Source organism: Eucalyptus grandis, chromosome 4, assembly GCF_016545825.1.
Source record: "Eucalyptus grandis isolate ANBG69807.140 chromosome 4, ASM1654582v1, whole genome shotgun sequence".
NCBI lineage: Eukaryota > Viridiplantae > Streptophyta > Magnoliopsida > Myrtales > Myrtaceae > Eucalyptus > Eucalyptus grandis.
Genome location: NC_052615.1, coordinates 9,239,196 through 9,263,655, shown reverse-complemented (window position 1 = coordinate 9,263,655; position 24,460 = coordinate 9,239,196). Strand labels below are relative to the sequence as shown.

Below are 24,460 nucleotides of genomic sequence, written 5' to 3'. Positions count from 1 at the left end.
GTGATGCTGGTAAGAAGATGATGAAGTATCAAAAAGCAAAACAACATAAAAGAGCAAAAGTTTCTAGCTCTTCTTTCCTTGATGAAATGGAGTTATTAGAGACCCTATGCAATTGGTAAAAGAGGGGAAGGATTGGGTTTTGGTGGCTAACCCTAATAAGCCACCAAAGACACTATGAAAATCCTAAGTTGGAACTGTCAGGGGCTGGGCAACCCCCTGACAGTCCAGGAGATTAGAGCCTTAATGGCTTAAGAAAGGCCCAATTTGGTCTTTTTGATGGAGACCAAAAACAAGGAGTCGATGGTGGATAAAGTAAAAAAAAAACGATTGAAGTTTCAACACGTGTTTGTAGAGCAACCAATAGGAATTGCTGGGGACTTGGTGCTTATGTGGAATGAGGATGTGGAAGTTAAAATAAACTCGAGTTCGAAGGAGCATATGGATGTGGAATGCAAGGATCCTACTAGTGGACATATTATGAGAGTTACACTCATGCATGCCTTCACAAACTTCCAGGAGAGACTTTTATTATGGCAAAAGGTTCGGGACATTCACTCCAAAAATCAACTTCCTTGGCTCTGTATGGGGGACTTTAATGAAATTCTATATAGTTGGGAAAAGGTTGGGAAAAGGTTGGGAAAAGGGAAGCTGATCAACATAAAATAGCGGCCTTTCGGGAAATGCTTAATGATTATTCCTTGATGGATATCCACACTAAGGGGTGTGCTTTCACTTGGGCCAACAATAGAGAAGGTGAAAACTTAGTGAAGAAGAGGTTGGACAGAGCCTTATGTACAATGGATTGGAGAATTACCTTCTCAAATGCTGAAGTTGTGGCCCTCCCAGCGGTAGGTTCTGACCATAGCCCACTTTTGCTATCTTTACATCCTATTTGAAAGAGAAGAAGAAAGGAATTCAAGTTTGAAGCCTTTTGGATGGAGGAAGAAGAATGTGGGGAGATTATCAAAAGCTATTGGGAAGGCGACCAACATTGTTATATAACATTTTCCCGGAAAATACATAATGTCATGCAGGAATTGATTGCATGGAGCAAAAACAAGTTCTCTAATGCCTCTAACCAAATTAGAAGTCTCAAATAGAAACTAACTGAGATTACGAATGGGGATTCTCAATTGTCCAGAAAAAAGGAAAGTCAGGAAATCAAAGAGAAAATTGAACGGCTTTGGAGGCAGAAAGAGATGTATTAGGGTATGAGGTCTCGGGTAAATTGGCTTCAATGGGGGTGACAGGAACTCAAAATATTTCCACGCCACAACAGTTCAACGAAAACAACATAATAGAATTACTGTGTTGAGACTAAATGAAGACATTTGGTGTAGGGACCAGAAGATATTGAAGCAACATAGAGGATTTCTATTGTTCTATATATGAATCGGTAGGTCCAAGAGATTTTCAGCTTATTTTGGACATGTGCCCATCTCTAGTCACCATGGAAATGAACAAAAGCCTTTTGGTCCCTATTTCAATGGAAGAGGTAAAAGAAGCGGTATTCCAGCTAGGCTTCCTAAAAGCCTCCGGCCGGATGGTCTCAATGGACAATTTTATCAGCATTACTGGGAATAGATCAAGCTGGATGTGCTAAATCTGGTTAGAAACTTCTTTGAATCAGGTGAATTTGACCTCCTGCTCAACAAGACCCACATATCTCTCATTCCAAAAGTGAAAAATCCAAAAAGTATTTGTCAGTTTAAGCTAATCAGTCTATGTAACTTCAGCTATAAAATTATTTTTAAAGTGTTATCAAATAGATTGAAACCATGGCTTGCTGAGATAATAGCTTTTAAACAAAGCGTTTTTGTTAAAGGATGACAAATACAAGATAACATATTTATTTTTTAGGAGGTATTGCATCAGTTGAGGATTAGAGAACGAAAAAAAAAAATCCAGGCAGTCCTAAAACTGGATATGCAAAAGGCTTATGACAGGGTTGAGTGGGATTTCTTAAAAATGAGTATGAGGTTTAGTGAAAGATGGATTGAGCTGGTGATGTATTGTGTTTCCACAGTGTCATTTAGTGTCAAAGTCAATGGCAATCATAAATATTTTAACCCCACATAGGGATTACGACAAGGAGATCCATTGTCCCCGTACCTCTTCATATTAATGGCTAATGTTTTCTCTTGGATGATGCACAAAGCGATAGAAGATGGGAGCATCAAAGGAATAAAACTGAACAAGTATTGTCCCACATTGTCTCATCTATTATTTGCTGATGATGCTATAATTTTTATGGATGGGACAGTTAGAGAATGTCAAAATTTGGCAAATATTTTGAACTAGTATTGCTATGCTACTAGTCAAGCTATCAATCTAAACAAATCATGAGTGTTTTTCAGCAAGGGCTGCCCTTTGAGCTTGAAGAGGAATATGGCATATGAGTTACATGTGCCTATCATTGACAAAACAAGGAAATACCTAAGAATTCCATTTGATTGGGGACAAACAAAAAAAGAGATGTTTTCATGGGTTCTTGCTAGAGTGAACATGAAGCTTGAAGGCTGGAAATAACAACTATTGTCTAAAGTAGGCAAATAAATATTGATAAAAGCTATGGTACAGGCTCTTCCTCGGTATGCTATGTCCATTTTCAAAATCTCAATATCAGTCTGTAAAGCCATCGAACAAAGGATTGCAGCTTTCTGATGGAAACAAAATGATTCTAAAAGAGGTATGCACTAGAAGAAATGAGAGGTCTTGAAATCTAGAAAAGACAAAAGGTGTCTCAGTTTTAAAGACCTAATTAAGTTCAACAAGGCAATGTTAGGCAAACAAGCCTAGAGATTATCACAATCACCATCAGCTCTATGGACCCAAATTCTAACAGGAGTTTATTATCCAAATGAAGACTTATGGAAGGCAAAACTAGGACAACGACCATCTTGGAGTTGGCGTAGCATCCTAATAGGTCGAGACACTATCGAACTGAAGGTAAGGTGGATTGTGGGGGATGGGAAAAGTATTAACATTTGGCAGGGCATATGGCTTCCAAGGGGAATGATAGGAGGTCCAGCGAACATGGATGATCTTGAGAAAGTTGCTGAATTAATGAGCAATGAAAGGAGATTATGGGACGAACCTAAACTTCATGAACTCTTTGATGATGAAGTAGTTAATGAAATTCTTTCAACTCCCATTTCTACACTCCCACAAAAAGATATGCTGATTTGGATGGGGAACAAATCAGGTTCCTATACAGTCAAAAGTGGCTACAACAAGGTTTGTTCATTGACCAATTCTCCTGACCCCAACAAAGCAACAACTTCCTACCAACCGCCTAGATCTCTATGGACCCAGTTATGGAATTCTCCAATCCCTCCCAAAGTAAAGTTTTTTCTATGGAGCATATGTCAAAATGCAATACCCACAAAGGATAATCTTTATAAGAGGCGAGTATTACCTGATCCTCTATGCCCCCTTTGTTCTTGGCATCCTAAAACATTGGAACATCTCTTCTTCCTCTACAAAAAAACTTTACATATATGACTTGATCCGCGCCTCAACCTCTACAACAAAACCACCTCAGTTACTTGAGTGGACAAGTGGTTTGAAGATTTCTTTGCAGCAAAAACTGACTTACCCTTAGTAGAAATGGTGGCTAGCATGATTTCGCTAATTTGGAAGCTCCGGGACGACTATGTCTTCAAATCACGACCTCCCAAAGTCAATTCGGGCCTTCTCCAGATGGATTACGAGCAAAGAACATAAGAGAATCAGCAGACGAGACTCGCCTGAGTTCTGGAAAGTGCCGGACAACAACAGCTTCAAACTCAACATCGATTGTTCTTGGGTGAAGGGAGAAGAGACGAGCTCCGTGGCCGGGATAGTGCGCGACTCGAGAGGCCTGTTGATCGATAGATTCACCACTGAGATCCATGCTGAGTCTCCTCTATGCGCTGAAGCCCTAGCGCTTTTGCACGGTCTGCGCTTTCTAAAACTTAGAACAGGGACTCACATTGGATCAGTTCAGAATAGGGGAAGCGAATGGGAAGTACAAAGCGACAATATTGCACTTGTCGAAGCAACTTTGGGCCGGGCTGAAGCTCCATGGCTATGAGTAGTTTTGATTAATGAAAGCAGAGATATGCTACAAAATCTACCCTTCATTAAGCTATCCTATTGCCCAAGAGAAGCCAACCAAGCCGCCGATTGGGTAGTGAAATCACATCGTCTCAAATCCCTTTCTACAAATTGGTTATATGCACCTCCCCAACCTCTTTTTAGTATTTTATGTTTTGAATCCAACCTATCGTCTACTTGTAATCCTTGCTTATGAATGAATGAATTACCTATTTCAGACCCAAAAAAAAAAAAAGCAATCATAGGCGAGACGATGTAGCAGGAATTGGTTCGGCACAATACCAGCCAAACTAGGCAAAAGGCTCGGCCAACCGCAACTCTCTCTCTCTCCTCACGTGTTTTTCCTAAGTGTATGTCCTAAAATTATGTGTGCCGATCTGGATTGATGAGGCGTAAGTCTGAGGTGTTTACTTGAGATTAATTGGTCGGGCTTAGGCTTTTCTTCAAATAACAAGCTCTAATTAACTTAAGGCTTTTCAATTAGGCTGAAGACTTGATTCAATTACGCTCCAATGTGGCCCATCTCCCTCTTAATTTCGGCCAGCCCTTCTGCTTCCTCAGTGGCCGAATTTTGCCCCTTTTTGGGCTTTATTTGACAGGCCTTTACTCATTTAGGGTTTATTCTAATTACACTCAGGGCCTGTAATATTATAGGCTAAATCCAACTCAATTAAAGCTTAAATTGCATTGGTTAAGGGCTGGAAATTCCGGCCCCTCCCCCTATGTGCTGGCCGAATTGTGCTTTTGCAAGGGCAAAACCCGCACCTACCGATTCGGGCTCGTTCATGACCGTTGGTTCAATGCCAATACAGTAAATTAACTAAGCTATATGATAATACAGTAAAACTTTATGATATTAGACTATTTTTGTTTATGGGCTAAATATTAATTCCTAATTTTTCTACGCAGTTAAACTTAAAAATTAGTCAAAATTTAGGTGTCAACACAAACACAACCTTGGTCCAAAAGGCAATAGCCAGGAAGATCGTGATAACTTCAAATGTAATTAAACTCGACGTAATAATTTTTTTCTTACTATAATTGCAAAACTAATTATCATTTAATACCCTGCTCAAATTCTAAAGGAGAGAGAAGCCCTGGATCGTCTCTTGCTGCCATGCATGGCAGTTCGATAATTGACCCATTTAATTTTACTGAAATAGGCATGAAATTTTGTGTGATTTTTCGTGAGAAGCCATGTTAGTTCATGCAAATATACGTATGCGACCTCACTTAATTGCGCCATCGCTTACTTCACAGGCGTAGCAACTTTGACCATTCCTACTTTTTTTCTTCAATTGACTAGATGAAGAATAGGATAATATATTCAGACTTTGGCAAAAGAACCCCCTTTGCATGTTTGTATGCGTCATCAGGTCCAATTGCAGGCTCGGAACGTAAATTTTCTGAACCGGGTAGTATTGAAAAAAAGAAAGAAAAGATGTGGCGTTTTAGAGCGAGGGTAGGCACTAAATTAAAATGGGCTTCTTGTTTGTAAGTATGGCGGATCCTACTATACTTGACAAATGGAGTTTAGTAAAATTATGATGTCCATTGAGTAGTTTTACATAACTTAATAGAGACTCTATCATGTAAAGTTCGCATCATGTGAACATTGCGACATAGGGATATTACCCAATCAACTCTAAATTTAAAAATTAATTCTAAACATTTGTGCAAATTTTTAGTGTAGTCATTTCGGTCAATTTTCACAGGGAATCACTAATGTGACAAAGTGCCACATAGGAAGGCTAGTGATAACTTGATTGCCACGTTGGCGAATTCTTTTCTCGCGAAAATTCACAGTGAAAATTTATAGTAAGGACTACATCAAAATTTTTCACAAAAATATATAATTAAATTGGCAAAATTAGAAAGTTGATAACAAAATTGATATCCATAATAAGTTTAGAATTGAGTGAACAATTTCCGCTGGTGTCATATAATCCACAAGCAACCACTAGTGGCTTTCTCTTTTCGATATATAAGTTTTTTTTTTTTTTTGAAAAAAAATTATATTCATTGCTCAAATCGATATATAAGAAGTATGTAGTTTTTATGACAAAGCAAATCAAACAAAGCAAGAATACTGAAAAGCAAAGTCAAATCCAAAAAATAAGGAGGATCAACGGAGCACTAGTAAAATTAGACACATTTTCGTTCCACAAAAACGGATCAGTTAGGAAATAAATAAGTTTTATTCCGGGGTGCTTGAGATTGGTTGGGCCAGCACAAGGCACCCTAAAACTTTTGTGTGATTCTTATTATCTGACTCACATATGTTAGGCTCACGTGAGCCAAACGTGACAGACGTATAAGTATGATAGCTGGGGTATTAAGTGAAAGTGATTGTTCCTTCCAAATGCTAAAGCTGGCGAATGAAAAACAAGTCAAAACATCTGTTCCCCGTGACGTATGTGCTGACGCTCTTGAGGATGGCTCATAAGCGTCTATATATAGTGCAATAAACTCGATAGTGTTTTCACAGCAACCCATTCAGTGATCTCCTTCTAAAATTCATATCTTTTCACGATCCATCTCTTTAAGGAATAGACACCAGCAAATGAGTTCAGACCAAGTTATGAGGAGGAACTGTCACGCATGGGCAGCAAGAGACGATTCGGGGCTTCTCTCTCCTTATGAATTTGAACGCAGGTAGATTTTCTGGGTTGTAAATTACACGTTTTATATGCGACTCATGCGTGGAACTGATTGATTATGCATCATGTGTATCGACTGAACTGATATCTCTTCCAATTCCAATTTCAAATGACTGAATGAGAAACTTATCTTCCAACAGAGGAGTCGGAAGCAACGACGTGTCAGTAAAGATCACTCATTGTGGCATTTGCTATGCCGACGTAGCTTATACCCGCAACAAGCGAAAGAACTCTGTTTACCCTGTGGTTCCCGGGTATGTATTCATTTGTTTAATTTAATGACATTCGCTCCAAGGGATTTGGTCACCAAAATATGTTTTCATCATTTTCCATTCACATTCGATTGGTGTAATCAGCAAAACTTAGCCAGTAATTAAAACCAACAGTGTTATAACAAATGAATGATCGCACATGCTTAAGATTTCACAACAACTACTCTAGAAAATCTCGTTCAAACTGAGAAAGAAAATGAACACTTCAATCTTTTTTACTTTCTGGTTTCTCCTACATATATATGTGCGTACATATTTGATGGGATGTTATATTGGATATACATATGTACAGGCATGAGATCGTGGGGATTGTGCAAGAAGTAGGTGACAACGTTAGCAGTTTCAAGGTCGGAGACCAGGCGGGTGTTGGAACCTATCTTGACTCATGTAGACATTGCGAGTACTGTGATGATGGACAAGAAGTTTATTGCTCAAAGGGAATTGCAGTGACAATCAACGGCACTTATGAGGATGGTACCCGCACACAGGGAGGATATTCGAGCTTCATAGTTGTTGACGAGAGGTAATCTTTTAATTACTCTTCGTGGAAGATTTTAATATGGTTGGCATCGTCCTTATACATTCATGTTAGTTTATGCTACATGTGTTAATAACTGCCGAATCAACAGGTTTTGCTACAAGATACCTGAAAAGTATCCACTAGCTCTGGCAGCACCTTTGCTGTGTGCTGGAATCACGGTCTATAGTCCGATGATCCAGCACAAAATGAATCAACCGGGGAAATTAGTTGGCGTGGTTGGACTTGGTGGGCTTGGTCATATGGCTGTGAAGTTTGCTAAGGCTTTCGGACTGAATGTCACTGTTTTCAGCACAAATATGTCCAAGAAAAATGACGCCTTGAACTTGTTGAAAGCAGATAGATTTGTGCTTTCATCTGACAAGGAACAAATGGCTGTAAGAATCCTATGACCTACTTGATATCGTCAGGTTTCGTAGGGTTGGTTCCGCGGTCCTAAGACTCTCCTGTTTTTCTAGGCTATGGCTAAATCTCTGGACTTTATCATCGATGCGGCGTCCGGAGACCATCCACTTGATCAGTACATGTCCTTACTTAAGATAGGAGGAGTTTTAACTTTGGTAGGCGTTCCATGCGAGGAAATAAAACTCAACCCATTTAGTCTTCTCATGGGTAAGCATTCTCTCCACAAAGAACTATCTGATTAGATCTTATTATCTCGGTTTAAAATCCACTTCGTAACATCTTTATTGCATATGTGGTTTAGGTATGAGGAGCATTTCTGGAAGTGTAGTAGGCGGTGTAAAGCGAACGCAAGAGATGATCGATTTTTGTGCTGAAAAAGAGATTTATCCAGAGATTGAAGTAATTCCAATCCAATATGCAAATGAAGCTCTTGAGAGGCTCCAAAAGAGTGATGTGAAGTACCGTTTCGTGATAGACATTGAGAACTCCTTAAAGTGACTCCGCTTGTCAAGGAATACCACGATCAAAATTAACATCATAGTCTAAACGAACTCTATCACTATCTTTACGGGTTGAATGTATGAAGACGAATAAGTAGGGAGACATCCTTCTTCCATTACAAGTGTGTTTCATTTTCTTGACAATAAAAAGGTGATTGATTGATGAATATTTCTGTTTTGAGTGACATTCTGAGGGAACTCGTTGTATACTAAGAAGCCAATGAGCCTCTGTATGGAATCGCAAGTGAAATCTTCCTCATTTGCTTCAACACATGCACTCTTTGAAATATCACCTCAATTCCATTAAAATGTAATAGATAGTACATTACAGTTTTATTTCATTGGTGCAATTAAACGAGCTGAAAGTCCATTAGAATCAGATACAAATATAACGTTATGGTCTGTTCTCTGATCATTCAATTCGCTTCATCTACAAAACATAGGGTCTATAACCATCATAAGATGTCTCTGGACATGAATTGCGGAGGATGACCTGAGTAAAGGTACTTGCTCAAAGTCATTCGATGGATCCGGCGATGGCTAAACCCAAAGGACACGGTACTAGGTTCTAAAGTCACATCCGGGTCTCAGTTTCGGATACACAACACAGAATAACTTTTCCTCAAGAGGAACTCGGGAAAAGCTTTCCAACAAGGTACCACAGAATCGTTGGTTGCAACTCCATCTGAGCGGAAGTCGGGGAGTGTGCATTCTGAGGTTGATGTGGACATCGAGTCCTATGAGGAGGAGGTGCTAGGGACCCATTGTCTATTCCTACCGGTTCGATTACTCGAGCGCGGGCCAAACAATTCAGGCAAGCTGTTGGCTTCATGGTTCGTGATCTTTGGCGTGAAGATGACCTTGGATCAAATTCAAATCTTGAAGAATTTTGGAAATCTTGGTGCAATTTAATTATCTTGTCACCAAATAATTGACCAAGTCAATTTATATATATTCTTGTTTAGACGCATTAGATATATATTCTTGTTTAAGAATATTCTAGAATAGGAATATTCTAGAATATGACGCATTAGATTTTTAGGGTTTGTGTGGCAGCCTATAAAAAGGATTTGCCAAATTTATTTGGGGACAGATATATTTTTATGTTTGAGGAAAAGAATTGAGAGGTTCTCTTTTTACTGTTCTTTTGAGGACTTGACCTAATCAAGATTCTCTTATGGCGGTCAACTTGACTTATCGAGCGAGATAGCGAATTCTTTCGCTCATGGCGTCTATAACGTTGGTTAGTTGACACGTGTTCGTCAACAGGTCACGTTCATACCGAGGTTGCCAATCACAGGTTTGATTGGAGGTCGATGTTTGCAATTCGCACCATCCGGGCCTTTGTAGAACGATCCTTCCGCAATGATTCACATCAGTTTGGTATCAGAGCTTGCTTCTACAAGGTCTATTTATCTTTAATTTTCTGTTGATAATCAGCAATTTGAGACTTATTGGGTTAGGGTTTCGGATCTAGTTAATTTAGGGATCCGATTGCTTTTGTGCTTCCATACGTAGTTGTTTGTTGTTAGTTTTAAATTTTCTTTTCTAGCATCTTAAATTGTATCTGAGTTTGTCAAAAAGAAAAAAAAAAAAAAAAGAGAAAGAAAACGCACAAAAAAAAAAGTGTGCAAAAAAAAAAAAAAACAGATTCGGCAAAAAAAAAATTAGTCGAAAAAAAAAAAAATCAAGAAGGCGACTCGTTTGTTAGTAGACCAAATTGAAACAAAATCAGTAGTGATTTGCGTTTCAATTGGAATTTCGAAAGTTTTACTTGTTGGTTTGAAATTGTTACTTGCTGAAACAAAATCAATAGTGATCTAATCTTGTTTGATTAGTTTGATTGATTGTCGTGAGGGGGTTGAGAGACAGGTTTTGAGTCCAATAAAGAGCTTGTGAAAAGAGAATACGAGAGGAAAAAGGCAAGAGTGTGTAAGCTTAATCGAGGGTGGAAAAAGCCTAGACTTGAGTTAAACACGAGAGGAGCGACGAATATCTCGAGAGAAACACGTGAGGGAGTGATTGGTGAGGATTTTTTTTTTTTAGACTAACGTTTATTTGCAGGTCTAAAATATGTCACGTGAAGAAAGCGTGAATCAACGGGAGGTTGACTCCATACGAAGGGATGAAGCGCTCGTGGAAAGCATCCAGCAATTGAGGGTCGTAGTGGAGGAGCTTAGTGGCCGAATGATGAGGAATGACATGAGGGTTGATGGTGACCGAGAGATACCCGAGAAAGGCCACAACATCAGCGAGATGCCTCTAGAACACAACATAGAAGGCAACGGCAATATGATGATGATGAGGCCGACATGGAGGATGATCGAGATGCTCGATTTGAAAGGTGGAATGGAGGCCGAAGGTTTAGACACCGAGGAGATGATGAACTTGGCAACATCAAGATGAAGATTCCTTCCTTCCAAGGGAAGAATGATCCCGATGTGTATCTAGAGTGGGAGAAACGCATGGAGATGGTATTTGATTGCCAACGATACTCTGAGTTCAAAAAGGTAAAAATTGCAACTGTTGAATTTACTGATTATGCTATAATTTGGTGGGATCAACTTGTGACTAGTAGAAGGCGCAACGGTGAAAGACCGATAGAGACGTGGGATGAGATGAAAGCGGTGATGAGGAGGCGTTTTGTGCCAAGTCATTACCATCAAGATTTGTTTCAAAAGTTACAAAACCTCACACAAGGCAATAAGAGCGTGGAAGAGTATCACAAGGAGATGGAGATTGCCATGATCCGTGCTAATGTGATGGAGGATCGTGAGGCCACAATGTCAAGATTTTTGAGTGGTTTGAGCCGAGACATAGCAAGGGTGGTAGAGCTGCAACACTATGTTGAATTGGAAGAATTGGTGGACAAAGCCATCAAAGTTGAGCGACAATTGAAGTTGGACCGAAATCACAAGAGTGGAGGAGGTTCAAATTAGAATTGGAGATCCAACTGGAAGAGAGATGATAAGCCAAATTGGAGAGGAAACAACACCAAAACCGAAACCTCAAAGGAGAAGGAGAGGGACGGTAAAGTTCGAACAAATCCGATTTCAGGTAAAACTGAAAATTCTAACACTAGAACTCGTGAAATTAAATGTTTTAAGTGTTTGGGCAGGGGTCATATGGCGAATCAATGCCCTAATAGGAGGGTGATGATCATGACTGGACATGGTGTTATTGAGTCCGAAAGTGAAAGGGAAGAAGATGATGATGAGATGCCACCATTGGAGGATTGTAGTGATGGAGAAGTGGCTATAAAAGGAGACTTATTGGTGGTTAGGCGTTCTCGAGTGTGCAAGTAAAGGAGAAGGAGCATCACCAACAAAGAGATAATTTGTTTCATACAAGGTGTGTGGTGAATGGTAAGATCTCGTAGTATGATAATTGATGGAGGTAGTTGTGCGAATGTGGCAAGTTGTATTATGGTGGATAAGTTGGGCTTGAAGACAACAAAGCACCATAGGCCTTATAGACTTCAATGGTTAAATGATAGTGGTGAGGTGAAAGTATCGAAGCAAGTTCGAATTCCATTTGAGATAGGGAGGTATAATGACGAGGTAGAGTGTGATGTTGTACCTATGCAAGCGGGTCATATCTTGCTTGGAAGACCATGGCAATATGATCGAAAGGTACATCATGATGGATATACTAATCGTTATTCATTGGTGATGAATCAAAAGACTTATACCTTGGTACCAATGACGCCTAGTGAGGTGTATCAAGATCAATTAAAGTTACAACGAGAAGCCGAGAGAGAGAGAAAAGGTGAGGCTTCCGTGGTGTGTCGAGATGCAAGTAAAAGGAGAGGCCGAGAGAAAGATTGTGGTAAAAACTTAGGGAAAAGAAGAGAGGAAAGAAAGAGGCAAAATAATTTTTATGCAAAATCAAGTGAAGTGAGGAGAGCCTTAGTTCTAGATCGACCAATACTTGTACTTGTGTACAAGGAGGTTTTGTTTTCTACTAACGATCTTGACCCAAGTTTGCCTAGTCCTATTGTGTCTTTATTGCAGGAATTTGAAGATGTCTTTCCTAATGAACTTCCTGGAGGGATACCACCTATTCGAGGCATAGAACATCAAATTGACTTGATTCCTGGTGCGCCATTACCTAATCGACCCGCATATCGAAGCAATCCCGAGGAGACAAAGGAACTTCAGCGGCAAGTTAGTGAATTATTGGAACGAGGGCATGTGAGAGAGAGTCTTAGCCCATGCGCCGTCCCTATTTTGTTAGTGCCAAAGAATGATGGAACTTGGCGAATGTGTGTCGATTGCCGAGCAATCAATAATATTACGGTAAAGTATCGACATCCTATTCCTAGATTAGATGACATGTTGGATGAGTTGCATGGTTCTTGTATTTTCACTAAGATCGATTTGAAAAGTGGTTATCATCAAATTAGGATGAAAGAAGGTGATGAATGGAAAACTGCATTTAAGACCAAGTATGGATTATATGAGTGGTTAGTAATGCCATTTGGATTAACTAATGCACCGAGCACGTTTATGCGACTTATGAATCATGTTTTGCGTGCTTTTATTGGTCGATTTGTGGTTGTCTATTTCGATGACATCTTGATTTATAGCCGAAATCCTGATGACCATATTGAGCATGTGCGAGCTGTCTTGCAGGTTTTAAGGGCCGAGCAATTATACGCTAATCTAAAGAAGTGCTCTTTTGTTACCAACAAATTAGTATTTCTAGGATTTGTTGTTAGTGCTAATGGTATACAGGTTGATGAAGAAAAGGTTAAAGCAATCCGTGAATGGCCAATGCCTAAGACCATAGGAGAGGTGCGTAGCTTTCATGGATTGGCGAGTTTTTATCGACGATTTGTGAGAAATTTTAGCACTATTGCCACACCATTAACTGAGGTAATCAAGAAGCACGTGGGTTTCACGTGGGGAGAAGAGCAAGAGAAAGCATTTAATCTGCTAAAAGATAAGTTAACTAATGCTCCTTTATTATCTTTGCCGAATTTCAGTGCTACTTTTGAGATAGAGTGCGATGCTTCTGGTACAGGAATTGGAGCTGTGTTGATGCAAGGAGGGCGTCCCATAGCCTATTTTAGCGAAAAATTGAGTGGAGCAACATTGAATTATCCTACCTATGATAAGGAGATGTATGCTTTAGTGCGAGCTTTGGAGACTTGGCAACATTATTTATGGCCAAAGGAGTTTGTGATCCACACCGACCATGAGACCTTGAAGTACTTGAAAGGACAGCAAAAGTTGAATAAAAGACATGCCAAATGGATAGAGTTCATTGAGACTTTTCCATATGTGATCAAGTACAAGAAAGGTAAGGAAAATGTGGTAGCCGATGCACTTTCTCGAAGGTATGCGATTCTAACTATTTTAGAAGCAAAGTGTCTAGGTTTTGAGCATATCAAGGGCTTATATATTGATGATGATGACTTTGGGAGAGTCTATGAAGAATGTGAACACGCTGCATTTGATAAATTTTATAGGCATGGAGGTTATCTTTTTCGTGAAAACAAAACTATGTTTGCCTAAGTGTTCTTTGCGTGAATTGTTGGTGCGAAGCGCATAGTGGTGGTTTAATGGGGCATTTTGGCATTAATAAGACTTATGAAGTGCTGTATGAACATTTTTATTGGCCACATATGAAGAGAGATGTCACACGTGTTTGTGAGAGATGCATTGCTTGTAAGCAATCGAAGTCTACAACTAAACCGCATGGCTTGTATACACCATTACCTATTCCAACGCATCCTTGGATTGATATTTCTATGGATTTTGTGTTAGGATTGCCTAGGTCTAAGTATGGTAGAGATTCTATTTATGTGGTTGTTGATCGGTTTTCAAAGATGGCTCATTTTATACCTTGTCATAAAACTGATGATGCATCTCATATTGCTAATTTGTTCTTTAAGGAGATTGTACGTTTGCATGGCATGCCTAGATCGATTGTTTCAGATCGAGATTCTAAATTTCTTAGCTACTTTTGGAAAACATTGTGGAAAAAACTAGGAACACGATTATTATTTTCTACTACTTGTCATCCACAGACCGATGGTCAAACCGAGGTAGTTAATAGAACTTTAGGGGTATTGTTGCATGCTATTATTAAAAAGAACATAAAATCTTGAGAAGATTGTCTGCCACATGTTGAATTTGCATATAATAGGAGCATGCATTCTGCTACTAAATTTACACCATTTGAGGTTGTCTATGGCTTTAATCCATTAACTCCGTTAGATTTAACCCATTTACCTGTTGATAAGCGTGTGGATTTAGATGGAGCAAAGAAAGCTGAATTTGTCAAGGCGTTGCATGAGAAGACGCGCACAAATATTGAGCGCAAGACTGAGCAATATGCAAGGCAAGCTAACAAAGGGCGCAAGGAAGTGGTGTTTGAACCTAGCGATTGGGTTTGGGTTCATATGCGCAAAGAGAGATTTCCTGAGCAGCGACATTCTAAGTTATTACCGCGAGGGGATGGACCATTCATGGTTTTGGAAAGAGTTAACAATAATGCCTACAAGCTTGATCTTCCAGGTAAGTATGACGTTAGTGCCACATTTAATGTTTCTGACTTGACTCTTTTTGATGCCAGTGATGATTTGAGGGCAAATCCTTTGCACAGGGGAGGGAATGATGTGGACATCGAGCGATATGGAGGGGGAGGTGCTAGGGACCCGTTGTCTATTCCTGGTTTGATTACTCGAGCGCGGCCAAACAATTCAGGCAAGCTGTTGGCGTCATGGTTCATGATCTTTGGCGTGAAGATGACCTTGGATCAAATTCAAATCTTGAAGAATTTTGGAAATCTTGGTGCAATTTAATTATCTTGTCACCAAATAATTGACCAAGTCAATTTATATATATTCTTGTTTAAGAATATTCTAGAATAGGAATATTCTAGAATATGACGCATTAGATATATATTATTGTTTAAGAATATTCTAGAATAGGAATATTCTAGAATATGACGTTAGATTTTTAGGGTTTGTGTGGCAGCCTATAAAAGGATTTGTCAAATTTCTTTGGGGACAGATATATTTTTATGTTTGAGGAAAAGAATTGAGAGGTTCTCTTTTTACTGTTCTTTTGAGGACTTGACCTAATCAAGATTCTCTTATGGCGGTCAATTTGACTTATCAAGCGAGATAGCGAATTCTTTCGCTCGTGGCGTTTATAACGTTGGTTGGTTGACACGTGTTCGTCAACAGGTCACGTTCATACCAAGGTTGCCAATCACAGGTCGAGGTTTGCAATTCGCACCATCCGGGCCTTCGTAGAACGATCCTTCCGCAACGATTCACATCAGAGGTGCTCATACTCTCGCCAAGATTCGCAATTTTGTTTCGGACCACTTTATTGTCGCTCCATTTATGCTTCAGCTCTGGCAATCCCCGCATTACAATGGCTTGAAGATACTTGGTGCAGTTTCACTCCCTCCTTTGCATTCTGATTGCTTAAAGCAAACCGCCTCGTTTCTTTCTCATATTCACTTACTAGTCTCGCTTGTAAGCTTGTGGCATATTTCAATGGTGGGCTTTCCAGCTTCCTTCATTTGGAAGAAGAGTTGGTGGAAGAAACGACTAATCTCTTTGATACGCAATGAACAAATTATCTAGGAAGGAATGTTGAATCACAAACAAATGATGGACGATGCGATTTCATGATAGTCCGAATGCAACCACGAGGAAAATATTCAAGTTTCACAACATTAATACCGATTGTCTTCTCAAAGCAGTAATTAGAATGCCTTTTTGTTTTTGATGGAGAGAGGAGAAGAAGAGAGGATATTTTCTTTCTTTCTGCCAACCATATCAATGGTTATCTCTAGAAGTTATTTATATAACTCCCCTCACACCCTTTCAAAAGATATCTCTCCATTATGTCCCATCAAGATAAACCGGTGCGTCTTAATCGCATCCTATCATGGACATACCATAGAAATCTAATATCTTCCACTCGAATATGATAGGCTTGATAGTGCTTTATCAAAAATATAAGACATTCAACATTCATCAACTTTAAAAACAATTCATACTAGCAAGAAAGCCATATGACTAGTGAGTACACATGCACTTGGGAACTCAAATTATGCACATGTTAGAGATGACATAATGATTACAACCTCAAAAAAAAAAAAAAAAAAAAAAATTTGATGTCTCACAATGCCTCAGATATATTTTGTTATATTAGTTTAAGTATGTATACCCCTTAAAGGCCATACTTGACTACTTTCATAACACTGTGTATTTACAATTATATCCAAAATCATAGAAAGTGATATAATTGGTTAACCCGTAAATACATGTGAAAAATGTAAAACAAAAATAGTCTTCCTTCGCACTATTTCTCTCTCCATTTTAGAGCAACTGCATTTTTAAACACATCCCATAAATTTATATCTATTCATAATCGTCGGTAACATGCTAAAGTGGGAACATTGATCTTTCACTTTGAGAACATAGTTACAAGTAACATAGGGCACAAAATAAGGCAAATTATAAATTACCTCAATGGCTCACACGATAAGTAGATAGGTATAATTCCACTCGCTTTTTTTTTTTTTTTTTTTTATCGGTTGTACAATACACATGTAATATGAATTACAAGCTATAATGAATTTCTCTTTCTAAAAGACCATATGTCATTTATTAAATACATCCACTACATGAATCTTAGCCTAAACATAGTCACGTGCTTCTCACATACTTATGTTTAACTCGGGTGCTCATGTTTGATCTTACCATAAATCACAGACCTCATCTTGACTCCAATCAAGGTGATGTAAAATTATTTTATGCACTAAACTTGCTTTTTTAGTATTTATAAGTACATAATATTTCATCTCAATGTGTTAACTATAGTACTTGAAGTGATTAATCGTGCGAGTAAGCTAATCATTGCCTCCTGACATACCTTTCAATAATCTATGTATGTTTGTGCTAGTGGCAATGGATTTGTATTTATAGATGAAACATCAAGTCACTAAAGATAAACAAATACAATACACGTGTTCACATATACATAAACTAGTGATCCTCAATAATATTACATATAATATTCTACATAAACCTAGAGACATCATGTGGGTCAAGAACACGTCTTTAAGAATAGCCTTCGTAAATGGATTAACAACCATTCTATTAGTTAAAATGTGTTGAAGAATCATTTCTTTCTGCACTATTATGTCTCTGATAATAAAAAAAATTATGTCAAGGTGCTTTGTCCTTTCATGATACTTAGGATCTTTCACATAAGTAATAGCTGCTTGATTATTACAATAAACTGTCACTGGTCTTGGATCTTCAGTGACAATGGCTAAATTTTTCAAGAAACGTTTTAGCCATACTACTTCTTGTACTGTGCAAGAGTATGCAATAAATTCCGCCTCCATCGTAGATAAGGCTGTGCATATCTGTTTTTTACTATTCTAAAAAAAATTGCACATTCATTAAGCAAGAACACATATCCAGAAATCAATTTTCGGTCATCTAGGTATCCTCCCCAATCATATCTAAGTAACCTAATAAGCATAAATCATTTCCTTGATAACAAAGTTGATAGTTCATTATGCATTTCAAGTATCTCGGGATCTTCTTCACTACTTTCTAGTGTGCTTGATCATGATTTAATTGATATCGACTCATCAACCCTATGGCATGACATATGTCGAGTCGAGTACACATTATAGCATATATCAAACTTCCGATCGCACTAGCATAAGAAACAATTTCCATTTCTTTTTTCTTCTTCTAGAGTCTTATGACACATCTTAGTACTTAGGTCTTCGTTTTGCATGATAAGGATATCAATAGAATTATAATGATGTATATTGAAACGCTAAAAAAAAAATCATTATATAAAACTCTTATGATAGAGTAATGAGTTTCCTTGATTAATCTTTTTTTTATATATCTTAACTCCAAATATATAAATAGTTTCTCCAATCCTATGTCCTTCATTTCAAGATTAGAGGACAACTACACTTTTACGGTAATAACCAAACCCTTATCATTCCCAACCAACAGAATATCGTTCACATAAAGTGATAAAATCACAAATTTATTTTCGAACTGTTTGACATATATACAGTTAGTTATCTTCTTCAATCATCATGAATCCAAAAGATGTTATGACTCAATGAAAACAAAAATTTTTTAAGGCCATATATTGACAGATGAAATTTGCAAACTTTATGCTCCTAACCTTCAACTATGAAACATATTTGTTGCTTCATATGGATTTCCTTATCTAGTTTTCCATTGAGAAATACTGTATTTACATCCATTTTATGTAATTCTAGATCCAAATGTGCGAAGATGGTTAGGATAAGGCGTATAGAAGCAAACATTTTAACTGATGAAAATATTTCTTCATAATCTATACTCTCTTGTTGAGTATAGCATTTTGCCACAAAATGGACCTTATACTTTTAAATGGATCCATCCAACATTTACTTAATCTTAAAAAATCATTTGTTTCTAATAGTCTTGTTATTGAGTGGTAGATCTACTAAGTTCCAAATGTGGTTTGCCCTCATTGACTCAATTTCATCTTCGCAAACTTTTATCCATATTCCTTATCAGATAATGAGCGAGCCTCTTAGACATTCTTGGGCTTGGCATCATTTTGTGGAGCAATTATAAATACTTCCCATTCATTCTTAAAACAACAACGGGGAATACTTTTATAATTATGTTTACGTAACTGAGCTATTTCTAAGTTTAGTTTGCCAGGTGATGTGACACTTCATTAGATCTTATATGTTGAGGTAAATCTTTATTTTCCTCAATAATATTAGTGGGTGTGTTATCAAGATCTTTCATCTTATATAATTGGAAGTACTTGTCAATCTCACATCTATTAGGAAAATCATTCTTCAAGAACGTGACATCTCATGATTCCACTTTAATCACACTTTCATTAGCTTGTTCACCTATGAATACGTACCCTTTTGAGTGTTTAAAATATCTTATAATGATACATTTCTTCCTTCTATGGCCTAATTTGTCATATTTATGGAAAGAACCATGAACATAAGTTGTACAACCCTAAGCTCGTAAATTACTTAAGTCTAGTTTTCTACTAGTTTTCTAGTCTACAATTCACAATGGGTGGAAGTGACTGACTTATATGGTACACAATTAAGTATATAGGCAGCAGTTAATAATACGACTCTCCAATATAAGATAGGTAGATTTGTTTGCGCCAGCATGAACCTAACAATTTATAATAGGGTTATATTCTTTCCTTCTGCGATTCCATTTTTTTGCGGAGTACCAGGAATAGTCAATTGTCTTAAAATTCCACTTTCATCACAAAGAGCCTTGATTTGCTCAAATAAATACTCACGTTTACGATTGGTTCTCAATGCCTTTATTACTTCATTCAATTGATTTTCTACCAACACTATATATTGTCTAATGTAGTCTAATGCTTTTAATGTATAGGAGATCTGGAAAACATAACCGAAACGCATGGAGTCATCTATAAAAGTGATGAAATATGAAGCTCCATGCCTCATCTTCATGTTCAATGGACTACAAATGTCAGAATATATAAGTTTTAATGGAAGTTTTGCTCTAATTCCTTTACTAAATAGTTTTCTAGTTGATTTTTCTACTAGACAATGTTCACATACGGGTATATCAACATTAGCGAGTGACCTTAAAATGCCTTCTTTAACTAACATTTGCATTTTTTGTAACTTAACGTGATCTAGTCTACCATGATAACTACTTGCATCAATCTTAACATTATTAGAATATGCAACTAAAGAAAAACATTATTAAAATTAATATTGTACATATCATAATTAATGTATAATAATGCAAATGTGACATCTCAGATTTTCAACTTTGTTTTCTACTGAATAAATCAGGCATTTCATTGACGCGTCTATATGGCTGTTCTCAGAGCTGATCACTCTCGAGATAACTAAGCTATTTATGGAAACCAATAAGGATTTTTAAGGCAAATAAACTTGAGAATTCGACTAGAATCGGCTTCTCGACCGTGTCTATCTTTAGAGGCCATTGCGACACATTATAAAATCGATTTGAAATCAGAGATAAGATGGTTCGACAGAGATATGTGGCCAATCATGGGTGATACCACTAAATTGGAAAATTCTCGTCGACCGGCACTAGACTGATTTTCTTATTATTTTGGTACCATATGTCCGTATTTGAATCCTTGAGATTTTCACGAAAACCGAGAGTCGTCAATGAGCCGAGTGGGTTTATTATGGCTCGAAGAAAATCGACGACGGGTCATTTGCACTAAAAATACTTGAAAGTTACCTAGTAGATTAGGTCACACTAAAAACGTGCCAAGTGAAATTAACTATGAATTTAAATTCGATTTCAGAAATTGAAGATTCTATCATGTCACAATAAATTCTAAGAATGTCGAATCAGTCTCAGAAGATTTTTCAGAGATTTCGAGATTTTTACGGAAAATCGGGTCGGACGTCGCAGAAAATTAATGGAAATTCAGATGGGCTAAGTCGATGGAATTGGGACTTCTAAACTAAACCTTTGAGTGTCGGGAGATATAGAAAATTGTTCGGGATTTTTCTTCATCGAAATTGGATCTCAATTTGGAAAATTGAGTGATGAAATTAAAGATCAAAATGTGAAATTCGGATTGGAAAATGACAACAATTTTGGGCTTCAAATTTTATTGGTTTATAAAGATTATTACAAGAAAGTATTAGAGACCAACCAAGATAAGGATAAAGAAAAAGGAGGGGACAAGCAATTAAGGGAATGGCTTAGGTTTGTTGATTTTTGGGCCCCTCCCATCGCTGTCTTCATTATCACCGCTTCTGTCTTCTTCTCAAAGTGTGGCTTCGAAGACTACATTTCCACCGATCGACATCCTCTCACGCCAGCGAACCACCCTCCTCTACCATGAAGCTCACTCACCAAAGACCCTAGCAACGTCCACCGAAGTTCCTCTCTTCTGCCACTCATCCAACATCGAACGCCCATGTCAGCATTGCAAATTCCCCATCCGGTTTGTTGACCAGCAACGACACCCACGTATCCTCCGCCGAAGCAGCTTCCGACTTTGACGCTGCAGCTCAACATCCCCATGTGCAGCTCCACTCCACCGAACAGCCACATGAAGCCAGCGTCCACCGAAGCCACAATCGGCACCATGCAGCAGTCAACCTCGGTGGATCTCTCCCCAACAAGTTTCAAACGATGACGCGGCCCATCTTTCCCTCTGCCCTGTTTCTCTTCGTGTCGTCACCCACCGACTGCCAGCGAAGCCCAAAGCCACGATCTTCACACCTGCAAGCAGCCCCTTCGGTCAACTTCTCACCATGAAGCCCCAATGAAGACCGCCAGCTCACCTTCCTCGGTCAACCAGCGAAGCCACTTCCGTCTGTCTCTGCCTCCACCGAATTTTGTCGACCACAGAAACCCTCCACCACTACAGCAATTGGTCAACGTTTGCAAGAACGAAGCTCCTTTAGTTGACCCTGCAGCTGTTTCAATTTCGTCCGTAACTGCTCCATCTTCGTGTCTTCTCCTGCCGTTTCACGCTGCCAGCATCTTCATGTCCGCACACCACGATCGAAGACCCAGCAAGCCCACGATCCACCGAGAAGTTCAACACCCACCGAGCTCTATCTTTCGGTATCGACGCCACCTGGCCCAACGTCTGTGAGCTGCTTCATCTTCGTTGCTTCGTGCGTCTTCAGCCTCGACGCCCATTGAAGCCGAAGCAGCTTCATTTCCCGCGTGGGCTTCTTCAGCAGTTTCCAAGGTTTCTTCAGTCCAGTTGTGGGCCATCTCAAGCCCAGCAAAGCCAACAAATTTTCGGCCCAGCAGTCCAACTCAGCTCAGTTCAGCTCAACGAAAATTTAAAGTGCAGCAGCCCATCTTCTCTTCAGCAATTTGAAGTCCATCAAAAGCCCAATTTCGGCCAATTTGAAATCAGCCCTCAATCGGTGAAGTCTAGCAAGCCCATCTTGAAGCCCAGCTCAGTTTAGTTTCAAGCCCAGCATCGTTTGTATTTCAGCAGGGCCCAGCAAGTTTAGCCCTTTTGGGCCCATGAAGCAAGTCGGCCCAAGTTCGACCACCGTCGCGTCGCCGTTGCGGTTTTCAATCTTCGTTTTGCCAAGTGAATTTTGCTCACTAATGCTTTCTTAGTTTGCTAATTATGCTTAGGGGTTGGTTAGATTTAATTAAATGCACTTAGATGGTTATATTAGTTTAGATTAATTAAATTAGTGACTTAATGATGCATGTTAGGTTGTTAGACCTAGTCTTTAGCAAGTAGAAAGGTACAATTATTTATGAATGCATCTCGGGATTTTTTCCAACCCATCTTGGGTTCCAATAAGACATTACGGGCATAAATTGGATTTTTAATATTTATTTATTTAATTTTCGAAATTATTTATTTAATTATTTATTTTTCCGGAAATTCAACCGGGATGCCCGGTGATCGAAATTTCGTGTTAATGATCGTGATGCAGTCCGTTTATTTATTTGAGCTTTATTTTGTGCTAAATTGAGTTATGAGTGATTTTAGAATTTATTCCTAAATTGAATACTTTTGAAAAATCAATTGAAGAATAATCGGGCATCGATTGACAGTGCCAACAAATAATTTGGTGAACTACAAAAAATGGTGGGTTTGTGGAAATGAAATTATAATATTTTGGCTAAGGCCAACCATGTCCCTCACACACGGCTATTTTATCGATAAGGATAAAAGATGGAATTGATTGAATGGTCGGATAGTATACTATATCAGCCTATGAGCGATATGTCAGCTTAGCAAGAGCAGTATACTGGTGTACTATATTAGCCTACGGGCGATATGTCAACTTAATGCGAGCAGTACACTTTATCAGTTTAGAGTAAGCATCGGGGTATACTATATCAGCCTGCGGACGATATGTTAGCTTAGCAAGAGCAGTATACCGGTATACTATATCAGCTTACAGGAGATATGTCAGCTTAGCGAGACAGTATACCTTAACCCTATCAGCTTAGTGCGAGCCATACTATATATATATCAGCTTAGAGTGAGCAGTCCTAGACTATGGTCGGACTTATAGATAGTATTGAATGTGCCAACTAAGCATGGGTTGTGATGACATGTAATTGACTAGGTCGATTGATCAATGATTTGATATGGTGTGGTGAATTTGATTGATTGAATGGACATGACCGGTGAATGGTTCGATTGAGACCAAATCGACTAGGTCGATTTGATCGATGCTTCGATTTATTGTGATTGCTTGGGTGCCTATTGAATTGTACTAATGTGTAGGTGGAATCTGAGGCCAAGGTAAGTTTTCTAACTCGTGTTGTGCATAGGCAACCCTAAGGTGTATTGGTTTACTAATCGGGTCTTAGGGGGTAGAATTTGTTGAAACGTTGTCTCATTGGTTATTGAATAACCATTTCAAGTCCCTAGATGCAGTAGACTTGGATTTTGAAGATCTCGATAGTTCGGTGCAATCTGCGGAAGGCTCCAATTGGAGTATGAAGGATGATGAAGAGGATGACGAGGACCCATAGCTTGTAGAACCCCACTTTTGCTTGTAGACCTTGTTTTTAAACTAGCTTAATGTGAATTAAATTTAATAGTTCATATTGTATATAAGAGTGAAGGTTTTTAAGAGTTTGAAATTTAGTCCTACTACTCTATCCCAATGTTTTATTGTCTGAGAATTTTTAATTGCTTCCGCATGTGCATATGAAAATGAAAGGGTCGGCGATACGTCTAGGATATCGCAAATTTTTTTAAATCAACCAAGGTGAGGGATGGGCGCGTGCCTGAAGATCGGAGCATGATAATAAAACCATTAAATACATGACCAGAATCATAATAACTATTTCAAATAAAATGTCAACACAATTATCATGAAAATTCAATATATAACCTAAGATAAGAAGAACAACTACAGAGACCAAGTTCCGTCAAATATCTAGAGCATAGAGGACATTACGTAGAAATAAGTTTCGACCAC

At 38.5% G+C, this 24,460-nt stretch overlaps 1 protein-coding gene across 1 annotated transcript; it reads left to right on the top strand.

Moving 5' to 3' along the window:
- Nucleotides 1–6,601: 6,601 nt before the first annotated feature.
- Nucleotides 6,602–8,642, top strand: LOC104440884 (probable cinnamyl alcohol dehydrogenase 1). Its single transcript, XM_010053872.3, has 6 exons — nucleotides 6,602–6,753; nucleotides 6,899–7,012; nucleotides 7,323–7,553; nucleotides 7,660–7,945; nucleotides 8,027–8,180; nucleotides 8,275–8,642. Exons 1-6 carry the CDS (start codon nucleotides 6,662–6,664, stop codon nucleotides 8,469–8,471), a joined length of 1,074 nt encoding a protein of 357 aa, XP_010052174.2. The 5' UTR covers nucleotides 6,602–6,661; the 3' UTR covers nucleotides 8,472–8,642.
- The last annotated feature ends 15,818 nt before the right edge of the window (nucleotides 8,643–24,460 follow it).

Excerpts from the sequence above, each read along its gene's own strand:
- LOC104440884 (XM_010053872.3), top strand. The coding sequence starts at position 6,662 with ATGAGTTCAGACCAAGTTATGAGGAGGAACTGTCACGCATGGGCAGCA. Across the intron at positions 7,013-7,322 it reads GTTTACCCTGTGGTTCCCGG|GCATGAGATCGTGGGGATTG; the intron begins GTATGTATTCAT and ends ACATATGTACAG. Across the intron at positions 7,554-7,659 it reads TTCATAGTTGTTGACGAGAG|GTTTTGCTACAAGATACCTG; the intron begins GTAATCTTTTAA and ends CCGAATCAACAG.